We start from the raw sequence: 23,005 nt of genomic DNA on the forward strand, positions 1-23,005 counted from the left end.
GGAGTGAGCTCATACATAAAGATTGACATGTGCTTTATCAAACCAGAAATCGGATCTTGTCTTTACAGCCAATATTGAAGTTGCTAGGGAGGGCACATTAGTGTAGGTAAGGTTTAATGAGACTCCATTGGATTGTAATCAGCGTCATGTCGGATTCATGTAAACTACAACATTGTAACAAAATGGCGACTGTTTAGGTGACATCAGTAATGCTGGCAACACTGTCATTTATCTGCTCAACTCAGCGGAAACACAACTCTAGGTTTGTCACGTAGTTATTACCGGTTTGTTTTCTTCGTTAAACGGCGCGGTGGTGATTTGCAGACTGGCCTTTTTAAAACGTCTCACGGCAGCTGTCAGGAAGTGATCGTTGATTATATACATCTGTCATTACAGTTCAATCTCCTTTTTGTGCTCTTTTTATGTAAGTAAAACCTTTTTTTTTAAACCGCAATGTTAAACTGACACTTTGTAACTTACGTGCTGCAGGAATAATGTTAACTTGTAAGATTGTTTCGGTTGCTTTTTTTTTTCGTTTTTTTTTTTTTTTTTAAATGTTGAAAATGAATCTGAAACCATAAAAAAAACTAACGAGGAGAGAGTTCATACTTTTTTCCAGAAGTCGGTGGAAGTTTCTAGCTAAGCTTAAACTGTCATTGCGTGAAAAGTTATTAGCTACTTTGACAAAATAGTCTCTTTTTGAAATGGACATCTGGTTGGCTGTGAGGAATATGGTGTCAGACTATGGATTAAGTCACTCTAATTTCTTTAGCAGCCATGACAGCTCATGCATCTGTTATAATCCATCTGTGTCTCATGTTTTAGCACATCTTTAAAGTTCTTGCTACATGCCTCTGGCTTAGCCTTTACATACAATATGCTATAAGATAGTTTGTAGAATGTGTATATGAGGAAATAACCAGCAATTAACAGGAGAGAGTTTGTGAATTGCAAATGTATTTGACCTTTTTGTTTTTCTTTTTTTTTCTTCTTTTAGATCTGATCTGGGATTTCACTTAACACAGCTCCAGGTCAGGTGGTAACTACGATTGTGGAATTTATAAGTGCCAACTTTTTCCTCAAGTTCAATGTCTGATACCCAGGATTGAGGAAAAGTATGTGGATGGCGGAGTGGAACATAACTTTTTGACCTTATCAAGGATGTGGATTTACCCAGTGTTCAGCAGCAGAAAGGAGGAATCTGTATGGATCACATTTTTGTGAGTGTAATTGTTCAACCATGGTAAAACTTGCAAACCCTCTGTACACGGAGTGGATTCTTGAAGCAATACAGAAAATCAAAAGGCAAAAGCAGAGGCCATCGGAGGAGAGAATTTGTCATGCGGTGGCCACGTCACATGGACTGGACAAGAAGACCGTCCTTGAGCAGTTGGAATTAAGTGTTCATGATGGCTCTATTCTCAAGGTTACAAATAAGGGGAGCGCCTCCTACAAGGACCCAGGAAATCCCGGGAGAGTTGTATCAATCCCGCCTGCAAACGTGTCTGTGCCATCAAAGGAATCTATATGGAATTCAAGCGATCTTCGCCATATTGATTGGAATAAGATACTTAAGAGGGCCATTGAGGGCCTGGATGATACACACGGCTCCTCACTAAAGAACATCGAGAGGTATTTGAGGAACCAGGATGACCTCTCAAACATTGTTGATAACCCTGCTTTCCGGCAGAGGTTACGGCTGGCGGCCAAGCGGTCGGTTAACAACGGCAGGTTGTTGAAAAATGGCCCGCGGTATAAGCTCAGCCATGGCAGTGCAGAGGGAAGGGGCTCCAGGTGTCCAAGTGCTTCCCCCTTGGTCCTGTCATCAGTGACACTCCTCCCCCATGAGCGAGACCAGGTACACACACCTTGGCCTCTACATTTTCACTCCTTCACCTCATGCTGATCCCTATATCACCCTCACCTTTGCTGTGTTTTATGTTGCTGCTACCCCGAAAGGGGGCGTCCTAATGACCGAAATAATCTTGTTATCAATGTGTCATTGATTTGAAGATTCTCACCCAGCTATATCATGCACTAAAGCTTTGTTTTGCATGTATTAAGGACTTTTTTGCATCTTTTTTGGGAAATTTCTTATTCCAAGGAGCAAGGGTAACATTTTGGGCTACCACTGAGTAGAATGTGCTTAATGGGAATTTTACGATTGTGGTCTTAATCTTTGGGACTTTAGTTTGGCAGGTCAGAAACAACGCAAATCTAGAGAGCGTCCCTTTAGGGTTGTGTTGGTCTTGGTCTCCATAATAAGAGATCTTGGATAACCAGAAAGTCATGCTGACAGTGTGTGGTAGGCAGTCTGCTGTAGGCTTCCCACAAGTTATGTAACTCTAGCCTAATGACCTTAAGGGATGTGGCTGGCTGTCTTGTGAGTAGCAAAGCATTAGTGAACAGAATTAGGATATTTTATCTGTAATTTACAAAGACAAGAGCACAAACTAGTCCTTACAAACATGGCTGGGAAACTGGAGCTGAAGTATGTGTGTTAGGACAGAATATTCTCAGACTTCATGCAGCTGTTATGACCTTTGTGCTAACCGAGATGCCCCAGAGAGGAAAAGAAACCATATAAACAAACTTCCAGGTTGCATTGTTTCCGCTGCTTTTGGCACCTCAGGGGTGGTTTATAGTTTTGCAGAGATTGTGTCTCTTTTTACTGGTGCTTAGCTTTAACACACCCTGCAAACAAATGTCTGTAAAATGACAGCACTTTTGTACTCGCTTTGCAATTTTAAGACTGCACGGGATAGCGTTACATGGAAAGTAGTTTTCTTTGTGTGGCCCCCAACTTGCAGCATACAGTCATCTAGATAGTTTGTTGTAAATGCTTTCTGCAGATCATATGTCGAGGCTCATCAAGATGAGCTTCGGTCTAATAGTTTATGCACAAGTTATGCAGCTGAAGTGGCGAGCAGCATCAGTCTATAGAGATGTCACCCTGCTCCCCACCAGTTTCACAGTGAATAATCAGGAAGCGACACCTTGATGCTGCAGCCACAACTGTGACTGTGTCTGTGGTCAGGCCAAGAGTGAAACTGAGAACTGTTTAGAGACACAGTGTCCTGCGATGGTTCTCATAGCTGAGGAAAGCCTGCTGTTTTCCATTTGGAACATTTCAACCTATTGCTCCCGGCCTGATGACATCACCTAGCCCGGTCCAGGTTTACCGTTCACTTCAAAGGATGAGACATCTCTGCCTGCTCTGTTCCTTAAGCACAACGTGTGTGTGTGTGTGTGTGTGTGTGTGTGTGTGTGTGTGTGTGTGTGTGTGTGTGTGTGTGTGTGTGTGTGTGTGTGTGTGTGTGTGTGTGTGTGTGTGTGTGTGTGTGTGTGTGTGTGTGTGTGTGTGTGTGTGTGTGTGTGTGTGTGTGTGTGTGTGTGTGTGACTGTGTGCATGTTGAGAATAACAGATACTTTGAGGTAAAAAAGAGCAGTCTTGGTTTAGAGTTTATTACATTCTGAAGAGACTCTGGCAGGAACAAAGGCAAGGAATGAGAGTTTTTTTTTTTTCCTGCTGTGTTATGCAACCACTTGAGCTCTCTCTCTCGCACTCTCTCTCTCTGTCTCTCGCTCTCTCTCCCCATCTCTCTCTCTCGCTCTCTCGCTCTCTCTCCCCATCTCTCTCTCTCGCTCTACCAGCAGTCTAATAGGACCCCACCCCCTCACTCAGGACAGCCTGCTCTTTTGAGGCAGCATAATTTCCTGTAATGTACTTAATTTAGAATCCCCAAGAAAATCATCAGCATCTCTTCAGCTGTGTTGGTTTCTCTGTTTTTCAGCATTTTTGTGCCATGTTAGATTGCAAATTGCTATTGGTTTTAATCACCAGGCCTGAGAATATTCCTGATGGAAATTAATTCTCCAGTTCCTGGATTAGACTTCATAGCTCAGCCATTGGAGACTATGCTATGAAGAGAGGAGGAGAAGGAGACTTATTAAGATAATTTTTAGTTTAAAAAAGTGTCTGTCAGCTCTGAGCATTTCATCAGCACTATGCACAGACTGCACATTAGCACAGACATTTTGTTGATCCACAACTTAAGTTTTAAAGTCTCAATGCTTCAATTTTTCTCTTCATGCAGTATAACAAAAATTTCAGCTGGATAGGTTCCAGTAGCCAGCTTCATCTTGGATCTGGTTTCCAGTCAGAAAAAAAAAACCTAGATTAGTTGAGCTTTGATGCTAACAAATATCTTATCAAACCTTTTATCACTTCTCACTCTTTGTATTAGCGAAGCGCAATGGAAAGTATGCAGGGTGCAGGCTTCTCATTTTTAGCCAGCTGTCTCAGTCGCTGCTTAAAATGATCACCGGCAGCACATTAGAGCAGCTGTAGCTAATTAATGTTAATTCTGTAACGGCTAAAAATGAAAAGTTTGGCTATTCTGTTGTTAAAATGCTCTCTGCAGCTGGTGTCTGTATTCAACAAAAGATTATCTGTGAGTGAAAACACACACCACTTTTTTTTCTGTGCATGGTGTGTTCCTGTGGTTCAGCAGAGACCAACAGAGTAGCTTCTGTAGAGAAATAATCTAGCCGATCATCTCATATCAGTTTTAAGGGACTCCCAGTTAAACGTTGATTCATATCGTATCAACTTTTTAATCTGATCATTTTAATAGTTCAGAGTCAGGAGTAAGTAGCTTGTGAAGTACAGGAGGCTACAGCTGTTAATTGATCGTGTCAGATACATTTAATGAACATTTCATTACACAATTACACATCTCATTTTCATGTTGTAGGTGCAGGTTGTGAACATTAATTAGGAAGCCAGTAAAAACCGTAATGTTCCTGCTTTCTCAGCTAACAAAAGGAAGTTAAACACCTCTGAGTTGTACTTCTTTTAGCCTTTAGTTGCAGCAGATGTTGAAAGCTAAATCTAACAAAATGCTTTTAAACACCATCCCTAATGACACACATGCAAATTTTATACACAAAGAAGAAATACTAACTCTCACAACTCCAAGGCCTTGTTTTTAAATGCCTTTGGCTGCATCTCTTAGAAGGAAAATGGCTTGTGATCAAGGACAACAGCTACTATTTCTCTGTTTATCTCTGCTCCGAGTGAATGTGATCTGAACTTTGATAAGCCCTTATTTGTCAGACATTGTGCAGTCCAATTATCAAAACAAACCGGGGTCATGTGTGTGATCTTTTTCGTTAAATTGTTTAGTCTGTGTAATGTGAGAAAAAAGTGAAAACTCACTATCGCATGTTGCAGAAATCAAAGGTCTTATCTTTGGTTCTGTAGTCTGATAATTCAGTTTAGGAATATAAAACAAACCGTCACATTTAGCTTGATAAACGTCGTAATATATCGCAGCAGAAAGCTTTTTGTAAATCGACTATTTGTTTCAGTAGCAGTTATGTTTGTTTGTAATATGAACAGCGCTTCTAACCAGGCCTGTTCAATTAGATTGTTATTAGTTATAGACCTCACTAAATCTGAGCAAAATGCATTTTATTTTCTTGAACATGAGATGATACAAAATCACTGATTACCTGTGAGCCACACTGTTCTATCATACAGGTGTAGCAGCAGTTTATTTCACTGTTTTTGAACCATAATCACAGCTGTGTGAGCAGCAGTCAGCTTCTAATGCCAGTGCCCATTTTCAAATATTGACCTGGCAGGTTGGAAAATAGAGTAATCATTGATGTGGCAGTAAACTGCTTTCCCCTCGCCGTAACATCTAATTGATGCAACAGCCAGGACCAATGACCAAATTCCCAATGTATCCTCGCTGCATTCTCCTCCTGGGAATCATTTAGATAGTGTGACAAGTTGAACGCATGGTCCTGTCATGTGTGCTGAAGGATGGAAGGAGGAAAAACCCCAAGATACCCCTTTATTCAACTGCAGGTCAGGAGGAGGTTAGCACCAATAGAGATATGGAGGTCGCAAATTTGGTTGAGGTGAGGATGCTGATCTGAATCATAGAAACTAATTATGTGCCTCCCCAGAGTGCCGTCCAAAGCTCCAGTCAATTGACAAGGCCTTAGTGTGTAAACTGATGATGAGGTAGGTTATTTATGGTCACACCCTGTGAGTGTTATTTTCCGTTAAGAACTTCCTCTCAAGCAAGGACGGAGGCAGCAGCTTGTTTGATGCTCCTCTAGAGGCCCGCTTATATGATCTCATATTTAAAGGGACACAATCTGAGTGGAGCGTGGCCATAATTTCAGGCTAAGATTGGTTGGGTTTAGACTGGCTGCTGCTTAAATAGATGACAAGTCAAGTATTTCCCAGTTTCCCTGGAGTCAGCCTCTCTTCATTCTCAGTGATCAATGGGGAAATCCTCTTAAATCTTGAGCTCATATTTTACTTCTTCTGAACTTTAGCGTAAGCCCTTAAATGAGTGTTTGTTCTGAGACTTGCAACATTTACGGTGGATCATGGCGGTAACAATGAGAGCATGTTTTATTATTGAGGTAATTTGATTACATGCTGGTTAATCCTTTCAGACTGGAGTGCAAGCTTTAAGAATTGGATTAAGCCCTTAAACTATGATTACTAAGATCACTCTCCCATTCAGATGTAATGGATAAAGGAGGTGGATCTGAAATGCAGCGTATCTCCAAGGACGAGATTCATTTATTATTCAGTTCTAGTCTGTGAGAACTCTACTTTTTTATGTTTTCATTCTCTCAGCTCGTGCTTTCGGTTTGTATCTTTGCGGCTGTTTCATTTCATCCACAAGCAGGTTTCACCTTCTTGCTTTAACCAGCAGAGTGTGTGTACAGCAATCTACAAATCTTGACAAGATAAAATGTCCGAAAACAAACATTCTCTCAGGCACTACACACGCAGCCTGTGCCCATTTCTGTTTTTTAAACAGTTTGTCTCTGTTTGTGTTCCCACCCAGCTCCGGGTCGACCCCATCCCAATATGCAGTTTCTGTCTTGGAACGAAAGAGTCAAATCGGGACAAGCGGCCAGAAGAGCTGCTGTCCTGTGCAGACTGTGGGAGCAGTGGTAAGTTGTCACAAGCCGTAACATGTTGTAGTCTGGACAGAACTGTTAGCATGTTGGCAAGATTAACAGGCAACAGTGTGAGTGTATAAGAGGAGCTAAATTGCACAATATTGATAAGAATAGTTGTCAGTACTGTGTAAAACAATAAATTCACTTCCTCATTTAGTTACTTTTGCAACACTGACAATTAAGCATTCATTTGGAGCTCAACATTTCATAAAAACATACCACAAATGATCATTTCAGTGAAGTAATAATAAGCAATAATACTTCTTTATTGTCTAGCCATGAAAAATTCAAACTTTGAAGTAGAAAATATACATGACTAACATGTATTAAATGTTCTATCATGATATGTTGCTTAATTTCATAATCAAGCTATGTAATTATATTATTGCCATAGTTACTAAGTGCTATAGTACATTTTTTGGACATTAAGTTGACCTATTGTTCATATAACCCGATGGAAATGTGTTTTTTTTTTTTGGCCTGAAAAATGCAAATACTTAATCACAATGATGCAAAAATCCAATATTTCCTTAAAGCTGTCATGTTCATTGATTTGCAACATAGCCTGCAATCACTAAATACAACCGGAGATATTTAAGCAACATAAGAGTATAAAAGGATATAGAAAAATCTGTGATGGCTAATACATTTCTGTCACCTTGCAAGAACCAGTAAATCATCACATCTCCAAACTCTGGTATCAGCAGTTCTCAGCATCCGCTAGGCAGATGTCATATGCTTGCTCCATATTTTTCCACTTCCCTTTAAGGGATTTATTGGAAGAACAATGTTGAAATTGAGTGGTTTGAAGGGATCCAAATTGCTTGCAACTCTCACTGGGCTCAAGAAGGGCAGATGCTCCATAAGTGGCCATTAGAATCTGAAATCACCCAAGTAATTTTCGCTCAATTCAGAATCTTCTTATATAGCGCACCAGGCACAGCGGATCAAAGATCAACCATTTTCCCGCTGCAGATTGGTGGCATTTCCTTTACTGTTCTTTTGTTCCAGACAAAACTGCTAACCCCCCATAAAATTACCTCTGCTAAGGAGTCATTTATGTTTGAACAATTATTTTAAATGCTGTAAGGAATTGTTCTCCTGGTGACATTTTTATAGCTCAAATTTGACTAAGTAGCTTCGAGGTGGTTTTCATTAACCGCTCGTAGTGTACACAAATTGTGCTCTCACTGTAAAACAGCTGTTTTACAACCATGAAAGGGAGCCGGGTGAGGGAGAAGGCAAGCTTTTACATGACTTTCATGGATCGGCTTCCATTAGAATGAGTGCTGCTACTGTTTCTGCCTCATTAAGATCAAATTATCTGTAATTAGCGGCTCAGATGTTCGATCATACTGTTTTTAGACACAACTTGTGGCAGAGGGGAAAAGAAGTGTTGCGGACATACAGGCCTACTATTGTTTTGGATGATGTAATGTGTTAATATTTAACCTCACTGTGTGATTAAATGGAAAGCGTCGTCACTAACTCTGTGACACAGTCAACGCTGGTAAAAATATGTCATGCTAATTTGCATTTTTGATTACTTCTTAAGGGCATCCATCATGTCTGAAGTTTTCCCCTGAATTAACCTCAAATGTGAAGAGATTACGGTGGCAGTGTATTGAATGCAAAACCTGCAGCTCCTGTCGAATACAGGGGAAAAACGCTGTAAGTATAATGTCGCATACATGTTCACACGCACCATTTTCAGTGTTGATGGCTAGGAGGTAGATCCCATTTTGTGCATCTCTGAGGATTTGTTGGTTTTCCCTCAGATTTGTAAAGCGCCTCTTGTGCACAATTGGGTTTATTTTTGCAAACGACTTTAAATGGTGTAGGTGTTTTTTTTTTTTTTACATGTATGCAACAGGGACATCCCTTACACATGCCTGCTCTTCCCTTTCAGGATGAGATGCTATTCTGCGATTCATGTGATCGGGGCTTTCACATGGAATGCTGCGACCCGCCGCTTTCAAGAATGCCAAAAGGTGAGGTGTTTACACTGTCTGGCTTCTCTGTTTCCCTCTCTGGTGTCAATTCAAAGCCTTTTTCTTCACAGACAGCCGTTTGGGGCTGTCACTCAGCATACAGAGAGGCAGCGGTGGCTTATTAGGAGCTTTGCATGCATATCAAATTATTCCAGCATCCCCGGGGAGATTTGCTATCTCTGGATTACAGTAGTGACCCTACAGCGAGGCTTGTAATGATGGTGCACGTACTGTAGTAGGACATTTGGCAGGCAATTCATACAAGTCACATAGCTTTGCTCAACGAGCTGACACGAAGTCTATTTCACTGGACAGAGAATTGACCCAATGTTTTTCTTATGGATTTTCGCTTTGTGCTGAGTAATTGATTGTCATTGTGAGCTGGTGGGATGCTGGCCAGCTCTCGGTATTAAAGGAAATGTTTCAAATGAATGTACTGTATGTCCTCTGAATTGATGAACCCAACCAAACGGTACTCTCTGTGTTTGGACACCCTCCAGGAACCTGGATCTGCCAAGTATGCAGACCGAAGGAGAATGGGAAGAAACTGCTGCACAAGAAAGCCGATCAGATCAAACGTCGATATGCAAAGCCAATCGGAAGGCCCAGAAATAAGCTCAAGCAAAGAATGTAAGTGTGCACTAATTTCAATATTAGCAGTTTCAATTTGTTAACAGGAAATTCATATTGCCTCTGGTTCAACTTTGACCTACTTGCTGTACTTGCTGTGGTTGTGAGTAATGTTGCGTATTCCAGAGTTCTCAGCAATTACTTTGCGGAGTACAGTGTTATTATAACAGATATAAATAATGGTCAAAACCCACAAAAATAAGACCAAAGTTATAATAAACTGGAATTATTCTTTAACAAAGTTACAAAATACTTTTACAGAGAATAAGAGCAACAATGAATCAGTGTTTTCTCATGAATAAATAGATAATAATTTAAAGATGTGTTGTGCGTTGAGATGCTAGTTACATTTTCTTGTCTTTGCAGGTCTGTAACCAGTGGTGATGGCTCCATGGTAGCACTTGGAGGAAGGGGGTCACCTGGTAGGGTTCAAAAGATTACCGTCTGTTCCACACCTTCATCTGGTCATGCTGCATCTGTGAAGGACGCCAGAGACAGATTGGCTGTTGCAGACCCCCGTTGTGCGGTCGACGCCACCCAATTCACCACTTCCACCCCCACCACCACTCCCCCCCTCACGCCCACCTCCACCCCAGCTACACTCACCGTTAACAAGAAAACCAAAGGGCTTATTGATGGGCTTTCCAAATTCTTTACCCCTTCCCCCGTGGGCCGTCGCTCGCGAGCTGTAGCCGTAGAGTCGCCCGCCAATCAGTTCAGCTCTAGGGACAAGGGTCCGCCCAAACTGTCCAAGCCACCAGAGCCGTTTGCCTTTGCTGCTCACGCCACTCAAAAGATAACCCCCTCGTCCTCTGCACTTCTTCCCGCTCCCACGTTGCCGGGACTTAGCCCACCCTCGCAGGTGTCCAGCAGCTCCACCTCTGCTAACTCGCCCCAGAGCTCTTCCAGCCAGTCTAGTGTTCCTTCCCTGAGTAGTCTCTGCAATAGCAGCCAACTTAAGGGACTATTTGACGGACTCTCACACATTTTTACTACTCAGGGACAGTCGCGGAAAAAGAGACTACCTTGCTACGCGCCACCTAAGCGCATGCACCATAAGCAGGATTCACCCCATGCGTCCAAAACGGGGCCCCAGCGCCTTGGAAAGAGCGAGTTTAATAGAAATAGGTTACACTCCACATCTGCTGGGCCGGGCCGACCCAGAGGACACCCGTTTAAGATGGTCAGTCATTTCAAACGTAACCCCTTCCTTAAAAAGCACAGGACGCTAGGCAGGCTGAGGTATAAAGTGAGCCCTCAGAAGGGAGCCCTCTCACCAGGAAAGGGAGACATGACAGACGGAAGAATTAAGCCTGAGAATAATCATGGTAAGCAAGGCTCGAAACGCCAGCCAAGACCTGCGTCTCCACACCTTTAAGCTTCTTCTTTATTTTTTTAAAGCTTGACACTCGCAGTTATTTTTTTCCAGACTAGAGCTAATCTTTTCTTTGAGAAGACACCCTCAACATCCTAACAGTCTACTAATCTTCTGCCTAATTTGAATTATTTTAGTTTCTTAACCCAGTTTCGTTGCGTTTTGACTTGGCTGCGGAGTTTACGTGGCTTCCATCCTCTCGCCCGTTGGCTTTTGTCATAGTGCATGGCCCACTAACTCCCTCATGTTGCTCCTTGCTCTGTCCTTTACCCTCTGCAATAGTGCGTACATTGTGATCACTACCTAGTAGAGGCTGTAGTCCCATCAGCGCTCTTCCTCATCACACCCTCACTCTTGTAATCACTGTCTCCACTCAACCTCACTTCCAGCGGTCATTAGACACATACAACCCAGTGATTCATCCACCCAAGATGACTCAGAGCTGACATGATGATTATAGCCAGAAGGGCAGTAACCCTTGCATTTCACTGTCTTCAGGAATAAAGTTAGACTTGGAAAAAGAAAACACGTCGGAAAAACAAATGGATATATTTCAAGCAGTTCCAAACAATACATTGCACAAACACTACTTACCCAGCAGAACATTTCCATAAATATGTTAATGACACATCACTTCCACTTGTAATGGGTTTTTGTTTTGATGGTTAAGTCATGGTGTTGATGTCTTTCATAAGAATTACTGCCTGCTTTCCAACATCAGTTGCTTTTCATGTCGACACTCGCTCCCTTCACTGCATCTGCTTCTTAATTCATGGGAAACTGTCTTGGTGGATGACTAAGCACATGAAAGCGGTTACGCAATTAGAGTGATTTAGTTTCACTTCATTACATTAGGGATTTTCATATAAACATGCAAAGATGATATATTATGAAATTCCTCTGAGACACGGCCTCAAACAGGCTCAGCAGCAGTACTCACAGTATAAGCACATTTGCATAGAATGCATTTATGAGATTATTCAGCCACGGCTGCTTCAAACAGGCTAGTGTTGATTTGCTATCTGATGTGTTGATGTTGTGTTATTGTGCCTGTAACAGGCCACAATGGGGAGCTGCGAGTGAAGCAGGAGGCCCAAACTGACTTTGCGGCTATGTCCAGAGATCACGTCACAGAGGAGGACATTGAGATGTTCACACGTGTCCAGGAACTCGCTGCGCAGGTGAGGAAACTGTGCAAATGCATAAACATCTTAAACACTACCTGGAATTCTAAATTAAACTGGTGGGTTGACATTGGCAACAATTACAATATTATTACAAGAACAGGGTCTTTCAATAACATATGTTGTAGTGACAGCCAATTCTGTGTGATGGCAGCCAAAAGTATTTTAAAGAGATATGCTATACAATGTTTACTCAGGTAGAATGAAACAAAAGAGCTAGGTCAAAATGAAAAAAAAATGAATACATTGAAAGGTTTCTTATCTTCATTTGTCATATGTACTCTTAGATTTTCAACACAACATGGTATAAATTTAAATTCATGTTCATCACAATAAACCACATTTCTTAAAGATACTGCTAAAAGAGAATTTCATATAGCAGTCCCGCCTCTCCTTGAACTATCCTTTATTCCACTATCCTCATCCACATTATGTATTTTCCCACAGATGGAGATCTACAATTGTGCTGCTTAGTAACATCTGAGTCTTAAATAATTTAAACAACATAAAATAACGTTTCTTTTTTTAGCCCTCAACAACTACAGCTCCCATGAGGTCTTAGTAGCACATTATGGCTAAGACTCATGGGAGCTGTAGTCATTCAGTGCTAACCAAATAATATCTATAATCTTTAGTCCTTAAATGTTACTCACATCAGTAGTAGCCATAAATATATTTAGAGTAAGGACAGAAAAAAACAGGAACATTTCAGATTTTATGATAAAAACTTGAAAGCTAGTGAACCAGCTAACCCACATATCAGAAGCGACTTCCACTCTATGTTTATCAAAGATATGTTACATAAGTATTTAAGATCTGATTATTTACATATTTTGGTCATGTAATTTATCTTTAATTTTGAACTGTGAACCAAAATCTTGTCACAATACATTCATCTGGTGATAAGAGACGATGACTTTGGTTATCATATTCATCCTTTTGCCTTTGTTCAATCTTTTCTCAGAGAACTGGACCTCTGATGAACACAGACTCCATGCGATGCCCCGCAGTCATTGAATTCGGGAAGAATGAGATTCAGACCTGGTACTCGTCACCTTATCCGCCTGAATATTCAAGGTAACGTCAATTTTTTGCTCAACAAATAATGCCAGGTTATGTTATTACTTTATCATTTGAGAAGAATTTTATGTCAATGTCCTTCAAAAAACATCAAATGCCTGAGTAGAAACCACAGCTTTCTCCTTTTGTCTTTTTTAGATTACAAAAGCTTTATCTGTGCGAGTTCTGCCTGAAGTACATGAGAAGCAAAAACATTCTCCAGAGACACACAAAGAAGTGTGGCTGGTTCCACCCGCCAGCCAATGAAATCTACAGAAAGGACGACCTTTCTGTCTTTGAGGTCAGCTTCCTTTTACAGCAATAAAGCAATAACTGTATGCTGCATGAGATTCCACTGAATGGGTTCTGGGAGGAGGAGGGGAAAAAAATGAGACTGTTTGAACAGTGTCCTCTTGCTCCTTTTATTCCGTGTTTAGGTTGATGGAAATGTCAGCAAACTATTCTGCCAAAACCTCTGCCTGTTAGCCAAGCTTTTCCTGGATCACAAGACCTTGTATTATGATGTGGAGCCTTTCCTCTTCTACATACTTACAAAGAATGATGAGAAAGGCTGTCATCTTGTGGGCTATTTCTCCAAGGTAAGAATTACAGAGTGATTATATGGGAAATGAAGGACTACCGCACATCATATTTGAATGGTGATACTGATACAGACGGACCTTACTCTTAATTTGTCCATTTTTGTAAAGTAAATGTTACTTATTCGCAATAGTGCTTAAATGATGAGTCAAATAATCGATTACTCAAGCAAAAATGGTAAACATTGAGTTACTCCAGTTTCTCAAACATAAGGATTCTGTGTTTTTCAGTTTGCTATGATTGTCATTTAAATATGTTTGTTTTTTGTATTTTTTGTCAGACTAAGCAAGCAAGACCTTTAACTCAGTATTTTTTCACTATTGTCTGACATTGTAAAGACTAAATAATGAATTGAAAAATCAAGAAATAATCGACAGATTAACCAACCAAACAATGATGTAAGTAATCGTTAGTTGCAGAGCAATACTTTTTATTGTATGAGTGTGTGTGTGGCGTGCATTCACACGTGCACAGCTTCAGACAAGGACAATGGCAGGTGCAGTAAATTGCCAGCTTCAGCAGAGCTCTGACATACTTGATCTGTTTCTCCTTCCCTCAGGAAAAGCTTTGCCAGCAGAAGTACAATGTCTCCTGCATAATGATCATGCCTCAGTACCAAAGGCAAGGATTTGGAAGGTTCCTTATTGATTTCAGTAAGTTCCTTAATGCTTTTTTAGACCACTGAGCTGAGTTTTTTCTTTTTTTTTCTTGGTCTTTACAAACAATTTTAGATTAAGGGGTGAATTTGTAGCTTGTGGCAAGGTGCTGTTATTTGGTTAAGGCTTTGAAGTGGTCAAATCAAGAGCATTCGTGTACTGTGCTTAGGCAATCACAGAAGATTAGGACTGAGAAACATTACATTCTGTCTGCATACATTATTTGATGGCCAATAGTATTTTACCTAAGCATCGCCTGAAGAGCTTTTTTCCGTAGAGAAAAAACAGTTCTCTCTCTTTGACTCGAGTTGAGGTGTAGATGCTGCTTTTATGTTTTAGTCCAGTAAATGCAACACAACACATACAATATTTAAAGCCTGGCGGCCCACTTATGAAAACAGTTTCTGCCTTGAGTGGATTTCTGTGTTTAGGCAGGCAGTTTTTTATCATTACAGCTTTTTTTATTATTTTTCAAGAGTTGTCTCCTCCCCGAGTTAGTGTGTGATGAAGAGAAGGAAAAGGAGTCAGTGCGGGGAGGGCGGGCGGTAATGGAGCATTTGATTTCCTGTTCACTTTGGGAGCCATTGAGACACAGAGATGCGAGAGGATCTGTGATATTGAGAGTGTGCTGATAACAAAGACAGGGATTAAGGGAGATTGAACACAGCTGAGTTCTGAGCTCTTTGAAGGCTTTATTGGAAAATGTAGCTTTGGAGCTGGAAGTTGTTTAGATTAAGATTTTCTGTTATATTGGATTGTATTAGAGGAACACTTTGTCTCAGGTAGCTCTGAGAGCACGGCATTAGTGGGAGTCTGTGTGAAAAATGTTCCTTTTCAAATCATAATTCAAAAGAGGTGGAATAGCTCTTTTGTTTTGGTTTATTAATGATAATATACTTGTAAAATGACATGAAATGAAATATGACTTTTTTTCATTTTCTTTTCAATTAAATTATTTGAATATTCATTGCTAAGTGTTTGTTATCACCAGCTCCTCTTCTTAGCTTTAGTAATGAATATTTTCATGATTACTGGAATATTATGTGTTCACTGTTTGGTGATTAGATTTGCCTGTTTGGTTCTCGGTAGTGGGTGCACATTAAAAGGCATTAATTAATTTCATGCCGCTCATAATGGATGACCCTTGACAGGGCCGCTATAAAACTAATTACACACAGATACATATTAGTATTAGATTTTTTTTCTTGTTCGTTATCTCTTCTAAGTGCAGTCTCTTGTGAGCAATGACACCCAGCTGCTTTTTTGTTGCGCTCTGTCGCTTTGTTTCCTCTTTACTCCCTCTTTCAACCTCCTTTGTTGCCCTTGCCAGCATGTATCATAGCTTCTGACAGAGGTTGAAGGAGAGGAGAACTGATTGCCTCGCTTCTCTTTATACTATTTGAAGGTGAAATCCCAACTAGGGTTCAGTGTCACATCCTTACATGAATATGTAATCCATGAGGGAGGGGGTTGTGGGGATTGAAATGCAATCTGAAATAACCCAGCAGCAGCCTCTGGCTTGACTAAAGCATTTTGTTTTTGTTTGAATCGTGTCTTTTTAGGTTACCTTCTCACCAGGCAAGAAGGACAAGCTGGCTCCCCGGAGAAGCCGCTGTCAGATCTGGGTCGCTTATCCTACCTGGCATATTGGAAAAGTGTCATACTGGAGTACCTTTATAAGCACCCAGATAAACACATCAGTGTTAAAGGAATAAGCAGGGCCACTGGGATGTGTCCACATGACATCGCCGCTACTCTCCAGCAGCTCGGCATGATTGACAGACAGGATGGCAGGTCAGTTTCTGAGCCGCAGTCTCCTTCAGCCTGTGCTGCCGCTTCTGTGTGCTGTCTGACTTATCCAGGCCAGCGGGTATTTTTAACAGCATATCCATTAATGCTGCTGAATATTGACAGAAGTAAGTCAGATTAAGCACCCCCAAGGACACGGAGCACCTGCTGTCCCAAAGAGCACGTCTTTGTGCTCGTATTTAACCACACATCACCCTCTGTCTACTGTGGCTCGTGCTTCACTTTGTTTTGGACATTAACTCATAGGCTTTTCTCTCTGTGACCCAGGATCGTGTTGATCAGAAGAGAGCGATTGATTCAGAGGCACATGGAGAGGCTGAGGGCTAACCCACGTCAGAACGAGGTGGATCCTGACGCCCTGTGCTGGACACCTTCCACGACACTCAACGCTGTCCTGTCGGAGGAAGAGAGGGAGGCAGAGATGGATGTAGGTTTTACTGATCAATCAGGAGACACCGCTTATTTGTTTACATTTCCTGCAATGCTGAAGGTTTGCTTGATTAGCTGGAGAGTTCAAATAGAGGCCATTAACAGGCAGAGCATTCTCACTGTCAGCAGGCATCTAATGTTGCGCAAAATTGCCCTAAATCAGTTCACCACTTACATCCATGAAATGCAATCTTTCCACGGTTGCTTAAAGGAAATGTTTTCTACATGATGTGCGCACATCCAATCAGGATGTAGCTATTATTATCAGGAGAAACCTGCAGTGATTCATTTGTCATGATGTTAATTCCAATCTCTTGTTTTCCCATTAGCCTCATTGCTCAGATGTTGTAGTCGTGCGTGTGCCTTTCCCAGAGATAATGCGTCTTGTCTGTTTAATTACCAGGCTGAGCGGCTGAAGGAGCAGGCCAGTTGCTGGGAGAAGGAGGAGAGAGAGGGCTACATGATGACTCACAGTAGCAGGCAACCTCTCACCAAGGTCCATTGCAAGGTTCCCTACAGAACCTACGAACGCCGCCCCGCACCGTCCTGGACCAGGCGCATCCAGCAGTCAGAGGACTTTAGCGACGATGAAGCCGATGACGACGACGACGATGACTCCGATGGCTCACCACCCATCCTGACAAAAGCCCATGCAATGCTTGCAGCCAAAAGAAAGGTGACTTTTGTTTATTGATGTGAATTATGTTCTTTTTGCATCATCACAAGTCGGCTATTTTTCCCAAGTGGGAATATCACATTGATTATCTGGAGTTTTATACTAGGAGATAGTGGAATTGAATGTATATCATTAGATATTTCCTTCATTAGGGACCATGTTGTGTACTCGGGTGAGATGGAAAGGTTTGATAAATATTCATGAATTCAGTGGAGGGTTCAGTGGCTTCCTCTTGTCATCTGGATCCTCCCTGTGTGCCTGCAGCTGTAGATAATAGATTGTGTTTTCACTGCTGGTGTCGAGACTGTGCAGGCTAAACCTTGTACTATTGTCAATGGTCATGGTTAATTTACTGCCCTCCTCTGTGCTTCTCCCATCTGTTCTGTCTATATGGCACTGCCCCCTTGTGCTTGAGATAATATTACAGCCGGCTGCATGATGTAAGGGAGACCTTTTCAACAAATATTGTATGAAATCCAGAAAGGAACAGCAGTGGCTGTTGGAGTTTATTTAGTGCATTAGTTACAGTATTGATTTCACATTCTTCTTGTGAAGAATTTCGGAGAGGAGGGTGGTTGAGTCGTAGGCAGCCGTTGGGGAAACAACTGGAGAATTAAAATATAGACTGTGGTTTCTGCTTACTCTGCCTGTCTCATTTGTGGTTTTCCACACCAGGCTGCATTGCTCAAACATTTAGTTTCACAGTGTGATTTTACATTTAGCACAAAAGCTTGAATGAATTTCTGCTGTATCCTAATGGAGGTCATCCACCTAGTGCCCTAGTTTTCATTCTTTACAAAACTGGTCTTCTCTGATGGATATTCAATTTTTATTGGTTCATCTCTTTTTTGGGGTTTCAGAGAACCATTGTGCTGAAAAAGAGAGGACGTAAAAGAAAGAGAATAAACAGCAGCGTAACAACAGAAACCATCTCTGAGACGACAGAGGTGCTGAATGAGCCATTTGACAACTCAGAGGATGAGCGTCCAATGCCCCTGCTGGAGCGCACCTGCAGAGTGGGTGAGATGGAAGAAGAAGAGGAGGAGGAGGAGGAGGAGGACAAGACACAGATTACACCGGTGAAACGTCGGAGAGGTCGCCCGAGACTCGAGAAAAATACACAGAAAGACAATCTTGAACACTGGAATGAAGGTATTTGGACTGTCATAAAAATATTCTATAGTGAATAATTTCTCATAAAATATTTTTATAGCAGATTGTGCTGTTTCTCTGGCAAGACAGTAAAATGTTTGTTTTTTTAATCTGTAGGAGCTGATGTCCTTTCTAAGAGACCCAGCAGACCTCGTCCAATGAAACGGAAGAAAGGGTGGCCCAAGGGAGTGAAACGGGGTCCCCCCAAATGGAGGCTAAAGAACGAGCGAAAAATGGGATTCAAGCTCAACCTCTACACGCCCCCTGAAACTCCTATGGAGGCAGAGCAGCACCATATTCACACTGAGGAAGTGAAAGAAGAACCAGACCACGACATTGTCAGTGCAGACGAGGGCAGCAAAGCAGCCAGACATTCGGCTAGTCCAGATGGAATGCTAGAGAGGCTTCCCTCTGAGCCCCCAAGTCCTGCTGACCATCGATCCCAGAAGTCAAGCTCCCCTGAGGGATCACCGCTGGCTTCTCCGGTGTGTTCACCTGCCGCCTCTCCTGTGGCCATGTCCCCTCAGCACGAGGACAGAAGTGATTCCCCAGAACCACCTGAAGAAGACCAGCACGAGAGTGAACCAGAGCAGGACTCCCCAGCCAAAGAAGTGGAACACAGTACAGTGGGTGCTGTATCATTGGAGAATGACAATGAGGAAGATGAGGAGGAGGAGGAGCAGAGAACTCAAATAGAGGACCAGGATGCAGATGATGAAGATGACAGTCACAGCAAGACAGCAGAGCCTGAGAGCAGCAAAACAGAGTTGGAACAGAGTTCAAAAGAAATACCTGAAGGCGACCCACCTTTTTTAGATCCAAAACAAGACAATGACTCTGAGTTGAGTCAGCAGGTTTCTACAGTACCGTGTAGTGAAGAGGAACCGGCTACTGCTGCAGAAAGCATTCAGGATGCAGTTACAGAAAAGACAGTAGCATCACCAACACCTGCAGCAGTAGCAGTCGCTTCAGTAGCAGCTGTAGACTCTGATAATGCTGTAGACTCTGAGTCAGAGGAAGAGAGTACACCCAGTCCTTGTCCGGATCACGTGCCTCCTCAGCCTGCAGAGAGGCCAACACTCAGTCCCGTGCTGAGGGAGGATCCCCCAATCTGCGCAGAGATTGACTCAGAGACAGCGCAAGCTGTTCAGTCGCTGACACAGGAGAGTGAGCAGGAGAATGTTTTCCAGGACTGTGTAGAGAGCCAGGAGGCCTGCAGGAGCCTGCAGACCTACGCCCACATGGCCCAGAGCCCCCAGCTCACCCCGCTGGATGACTGCCCCCAGTCAGATCACAGCAGTCCCCTTTCGTCTGCGCAGTCCCATCCCAGCCAGTCTGTACGCTCCGTTAACAGCCCGGCTGTCTCCATTTTGGAGAGCGGCTACACTCAGATCAGCCCTGATCATAGTGCAATCTCAGTGCCCTCTCTCCACAACATGGAGACCAGCCCCATGATGGATGTGCCATCAGTGTCAGATCATTCGCAGCAGGTGGTGGACAGCGGCTTCAGCGATCTGGGCAGCATTGAGAGCACCACGGAGAACTACGAGAATCCCAGCAGCTACGATTCCACCATGGGAGGCAGCATCTGTGGGGCAGGCCCCTCCCAGAACAGCTGCTCCTATGGCAGCATCCCCCCTAGTGGCCTGGCCCAGAGCAGCTGTGCCGTGAGTCAGCAAATGGCTGCCGTCAACCCCGGGGGCTGCGGGATGATTCAGCAGAACAGCCTGAGTTCGCCGCCACACTGCAACGTCAAGTCGCCCCAGGGCTGCGTGGTGGTGGAGAGGCCTCCTAGCAACAGTCAGCATAGCCAGCACAGTCAACACAACCAGCGCAGCCAGCACAGCCAACACAGTCAACACAGTCAACACAATTCCCACAGCAGGCATGGCCCACACAATCAGCACAGCCAACACAATCAGCACGGTCCACACAATCAGCTAAGCCAGCACAGTCAACACAATCCCCACAACCAGCATAGTCACCACCACAATCACCACCTGCAGCACAATCAGCTCAGCCAGCACAATCAGCACGCTCAGCATAGTCTTCACAATCAACACAGTCAGCACAGCCAGCAGCAGTCAATGGCACAGTGCGCCATACCCCCTAACTTCACCACCACCATGCAGCTGGCAGACATCCCTGAGTCTGGCAACCCAAACTTCACCCTCTACGAGAGAATCAACCACCAGGGAGAATATGGCAGCGGGCACTACTCTCAGTCATCTGGCCTCAGTCTGGCCAAACTGCAGCAGTTCACCAACACGTTCATCGACCACCCTCACTCGCTGCCTTTCAACCACTCGGCCTCACACCCCATCACATCTTATGCAAACACCCCTTCGTTGTCATCGCAGCACTCCAGCCTGGTATCCTTATCCCAGACCCCACATCGAGTCTCCAACCCACAGGTGCAGGCCACCATGACCCCACCCCCAAATCTCAGCTCTCCACCACCCATGATGCTGCAGCGCAACATGGGCATCCCGCCTTCGCAGCGCATCCAGCCCCAAATGGCCTCCAAGAGTCATATCTCAGCACGCTCCAAGTCTGCCCCGCTGTCACACCACCAGCAGCAGATGTACGCCCGGCCGCCACAGACTGTGTCCATGCAGGCACCATCCAGGACGTTGGCCGCCATGCCGCGCATGAACATGAGCGTGAACATCATGCCGGCACCAGCCTACAATGTCAACTCCATGAACATGCCCTCCCTCAATGCCATGAATGGCTACAGCATGAGCCAGCCTATGATGAACAGTGGCTACCATGGCAACCACGCCTATATGAACCAGTCACCCCAGTACTCTATGCAGATGGGCATGATGGGAACACAGCCATACCCCCAGCAGCCCATGCAGGCTCCACCACATGGCAACATGGTGTACACTCCAGCTGGTCACCATGGTTACATGAACACAGGCATGTCCAAGCAGTCCCTGAAAGGGCCTTTCATCAGGCGGTAACTCTCCGCAGGACTGAGCTGGTTCTTCTCACGTGCATTTTGCTGTTCAAAGATGCACTGATCTGGCCTTGTTTTTTTTTTTGGTGTCTTTTTGTTATTGTTTATTACTTAAAAACCAGCAGCAGCACTTGGAAAGAATGCAAAATTTTTCATCAATGAGTAAACTTTGAAGCTAATGTTTAAAAGAAAAAAAAGTATTTTTGTTCCTCCAGATGGGAAGCCTTACATCATTATGATGAAAATCTATTTAATTAGTGTTAGTGTCTCTGATGTGTCTTTGCAGCAGGCGGGTTCAGAGCTCAGAGGTAGAGATTTCATCAGTGGTCTTGCAGTCGTGTAGCAGCCTCAAATGAAGCCATTTAATGTGCCTGCTACAAGTGGAGTTAGTGGCTGTTTGAACCTGTTCAGTGTACCTGTCTAACAGTGCTGACAATTAGTTTGTACTATACTCATGCCTTTGTATATTTAAATTATTGTACTTATTTTGTAAAGTGAAAACTAGCATGCTTCAGTCTCTGTTAGTGACAGTGCATTGAGTAGTACTGTACAAGTGTTGTGCTTAATAGCAAGCCATTTTAAAGATATCTGGCCTTTATTAGGTTTCCCTCCACAGGGAGAAAGATGAAACTATATTTTGTTAATTCTAATAATGTAAAAAAAATGTAAACTTAGTCCTGTTTTCTGTTCGGTTTGAGAGGTTTTATTGCTATGTATGTATAATTCTGAAGTCTTTTGTAACAGATCTCCTTGAGGCAGCTTTCTGTTTAATAAAGCAGACTGATTTCTGTCAAAATAACAAAGCATATCTCAGTGTTTGTACCCTGAAAATTCTAAAACATTTCGAAATGTCCAGAAGTGTGGCAGAATTTAAAAGAACTAAATGATTATAACAATGAATAACAATAAAGAAAATATAAATTTAGTCCAAAGTTGATATTTTACATAATGCCTTTAAAACTACGTTTTCATTCCATCTGTAGATTTGTTTTCTATCTTTATAAAATGTTGGATTTATATTTTACCGAAGTGTAGAAGAATAGAGCCTGTGAATAGACCAAACTAAGCTAATGAATTGCATGTAATTCGCAACTTGTACTTGTGTTTTTGTTTATATTGCTCTTTTGTAGCCTTTGTACCTGTACAGAGTTGCTGGTAAGAATAGGGGGGAAATACCTGGCTATGTGCACAAAAATCGGACAGAATGACATTCTTGTATTTATGACTTTTCTCCTTTTGTCAGTCACTTAAAATGCTGTACATTTTAGCATAAGAATAAATTATGATTGACCATGTACATGCTTGTTCTCCTTTAATTAAAACAAAAAAATTACTAGCCTGAGACGTATCGTAAGAACGGGAATGAAATGACAGATTTGAAATCGGTGGTAATCCAGGAGTCTCTGCAGAAAAGTATTTTAAGATAATAATTAAGAAGTGAGGAAGAAAATTTGACTTGGCTGCTCAAAGACTTGATTTA

At 42.7% G+C, this 23,005-nt stretch overlaps 1 protein-coding gene across 3 annotated transcripts; it reads left to right on the forward strand.

Moving 5' to 3' along the window:
* The first annotated feature begins 148 nt into the window (after positions 1-148).
* On the forward strand, positions 149-22,812 carry kat6b (K(lysine) acetyltransferase 6B). 3 transcript variants are annotated; one of them, XM_062442128.1, is made up of 17 exons: positions 149-262; positions 998-1,858; positions 6,882-6,990; positions 8,555-8,670; positions 8,909-8,990; positions 9,491-9,620; positions 9,987-10,948; positions 12,055-12,176; positions 13,144-13,256; positions 13,398-13,539; positions 13,676-13,837; positions 14,398-14,491; positions 16,057-16,288; positions 16,571-16,730; positions 17,136-17,408; positions 18,269-18,560; positions 18,678-22,812. In XM_062442128.1, the coding sequence occupies exons 2-17, from the start codon at positions 1,241-1,243 to the stop codon at positions 21,527-21,529; spliced, it is 6,459 nt and encodes a 2,152-aa protein (XP_062298112.1). In that variant the 5' UTR covers positions 149-262; positions 998-1,240; the 3' UTR covers positions 21,530-22,812. The 3 variants fall into 3 exon arrangements, with proteins under 3 accessions (XP_062298112.1, XP_062298111.1, XP_062298113.1); XM_062442127.1 differs by lacking the exon at positions 149-262 and adding an exon at positions 286-424; XM_062442129.1 differs by lacking the exon at positions 149-262 and adding an exon at positions 286-424 and having other exon boundaries at positions 9,987-10,042.
* Positions 22,813-23,005: the final 193 nt, after the last annotated feature.

This window comes from Scomber scombrus, chromosome 21 (assembly GCF_963691925.1).
Source record: "Scomber scombrus chromosome 21, fScoSco1.1, whole genome shotgun sequence".
In the NCBI taxonomy this organism is placed as follows: domain Eukaryota; kingdom Metazoa; phylum Chordata; class Actinopteri; order Scombriformes; family Scombridae; genus Scomber; species Scomber scombrus.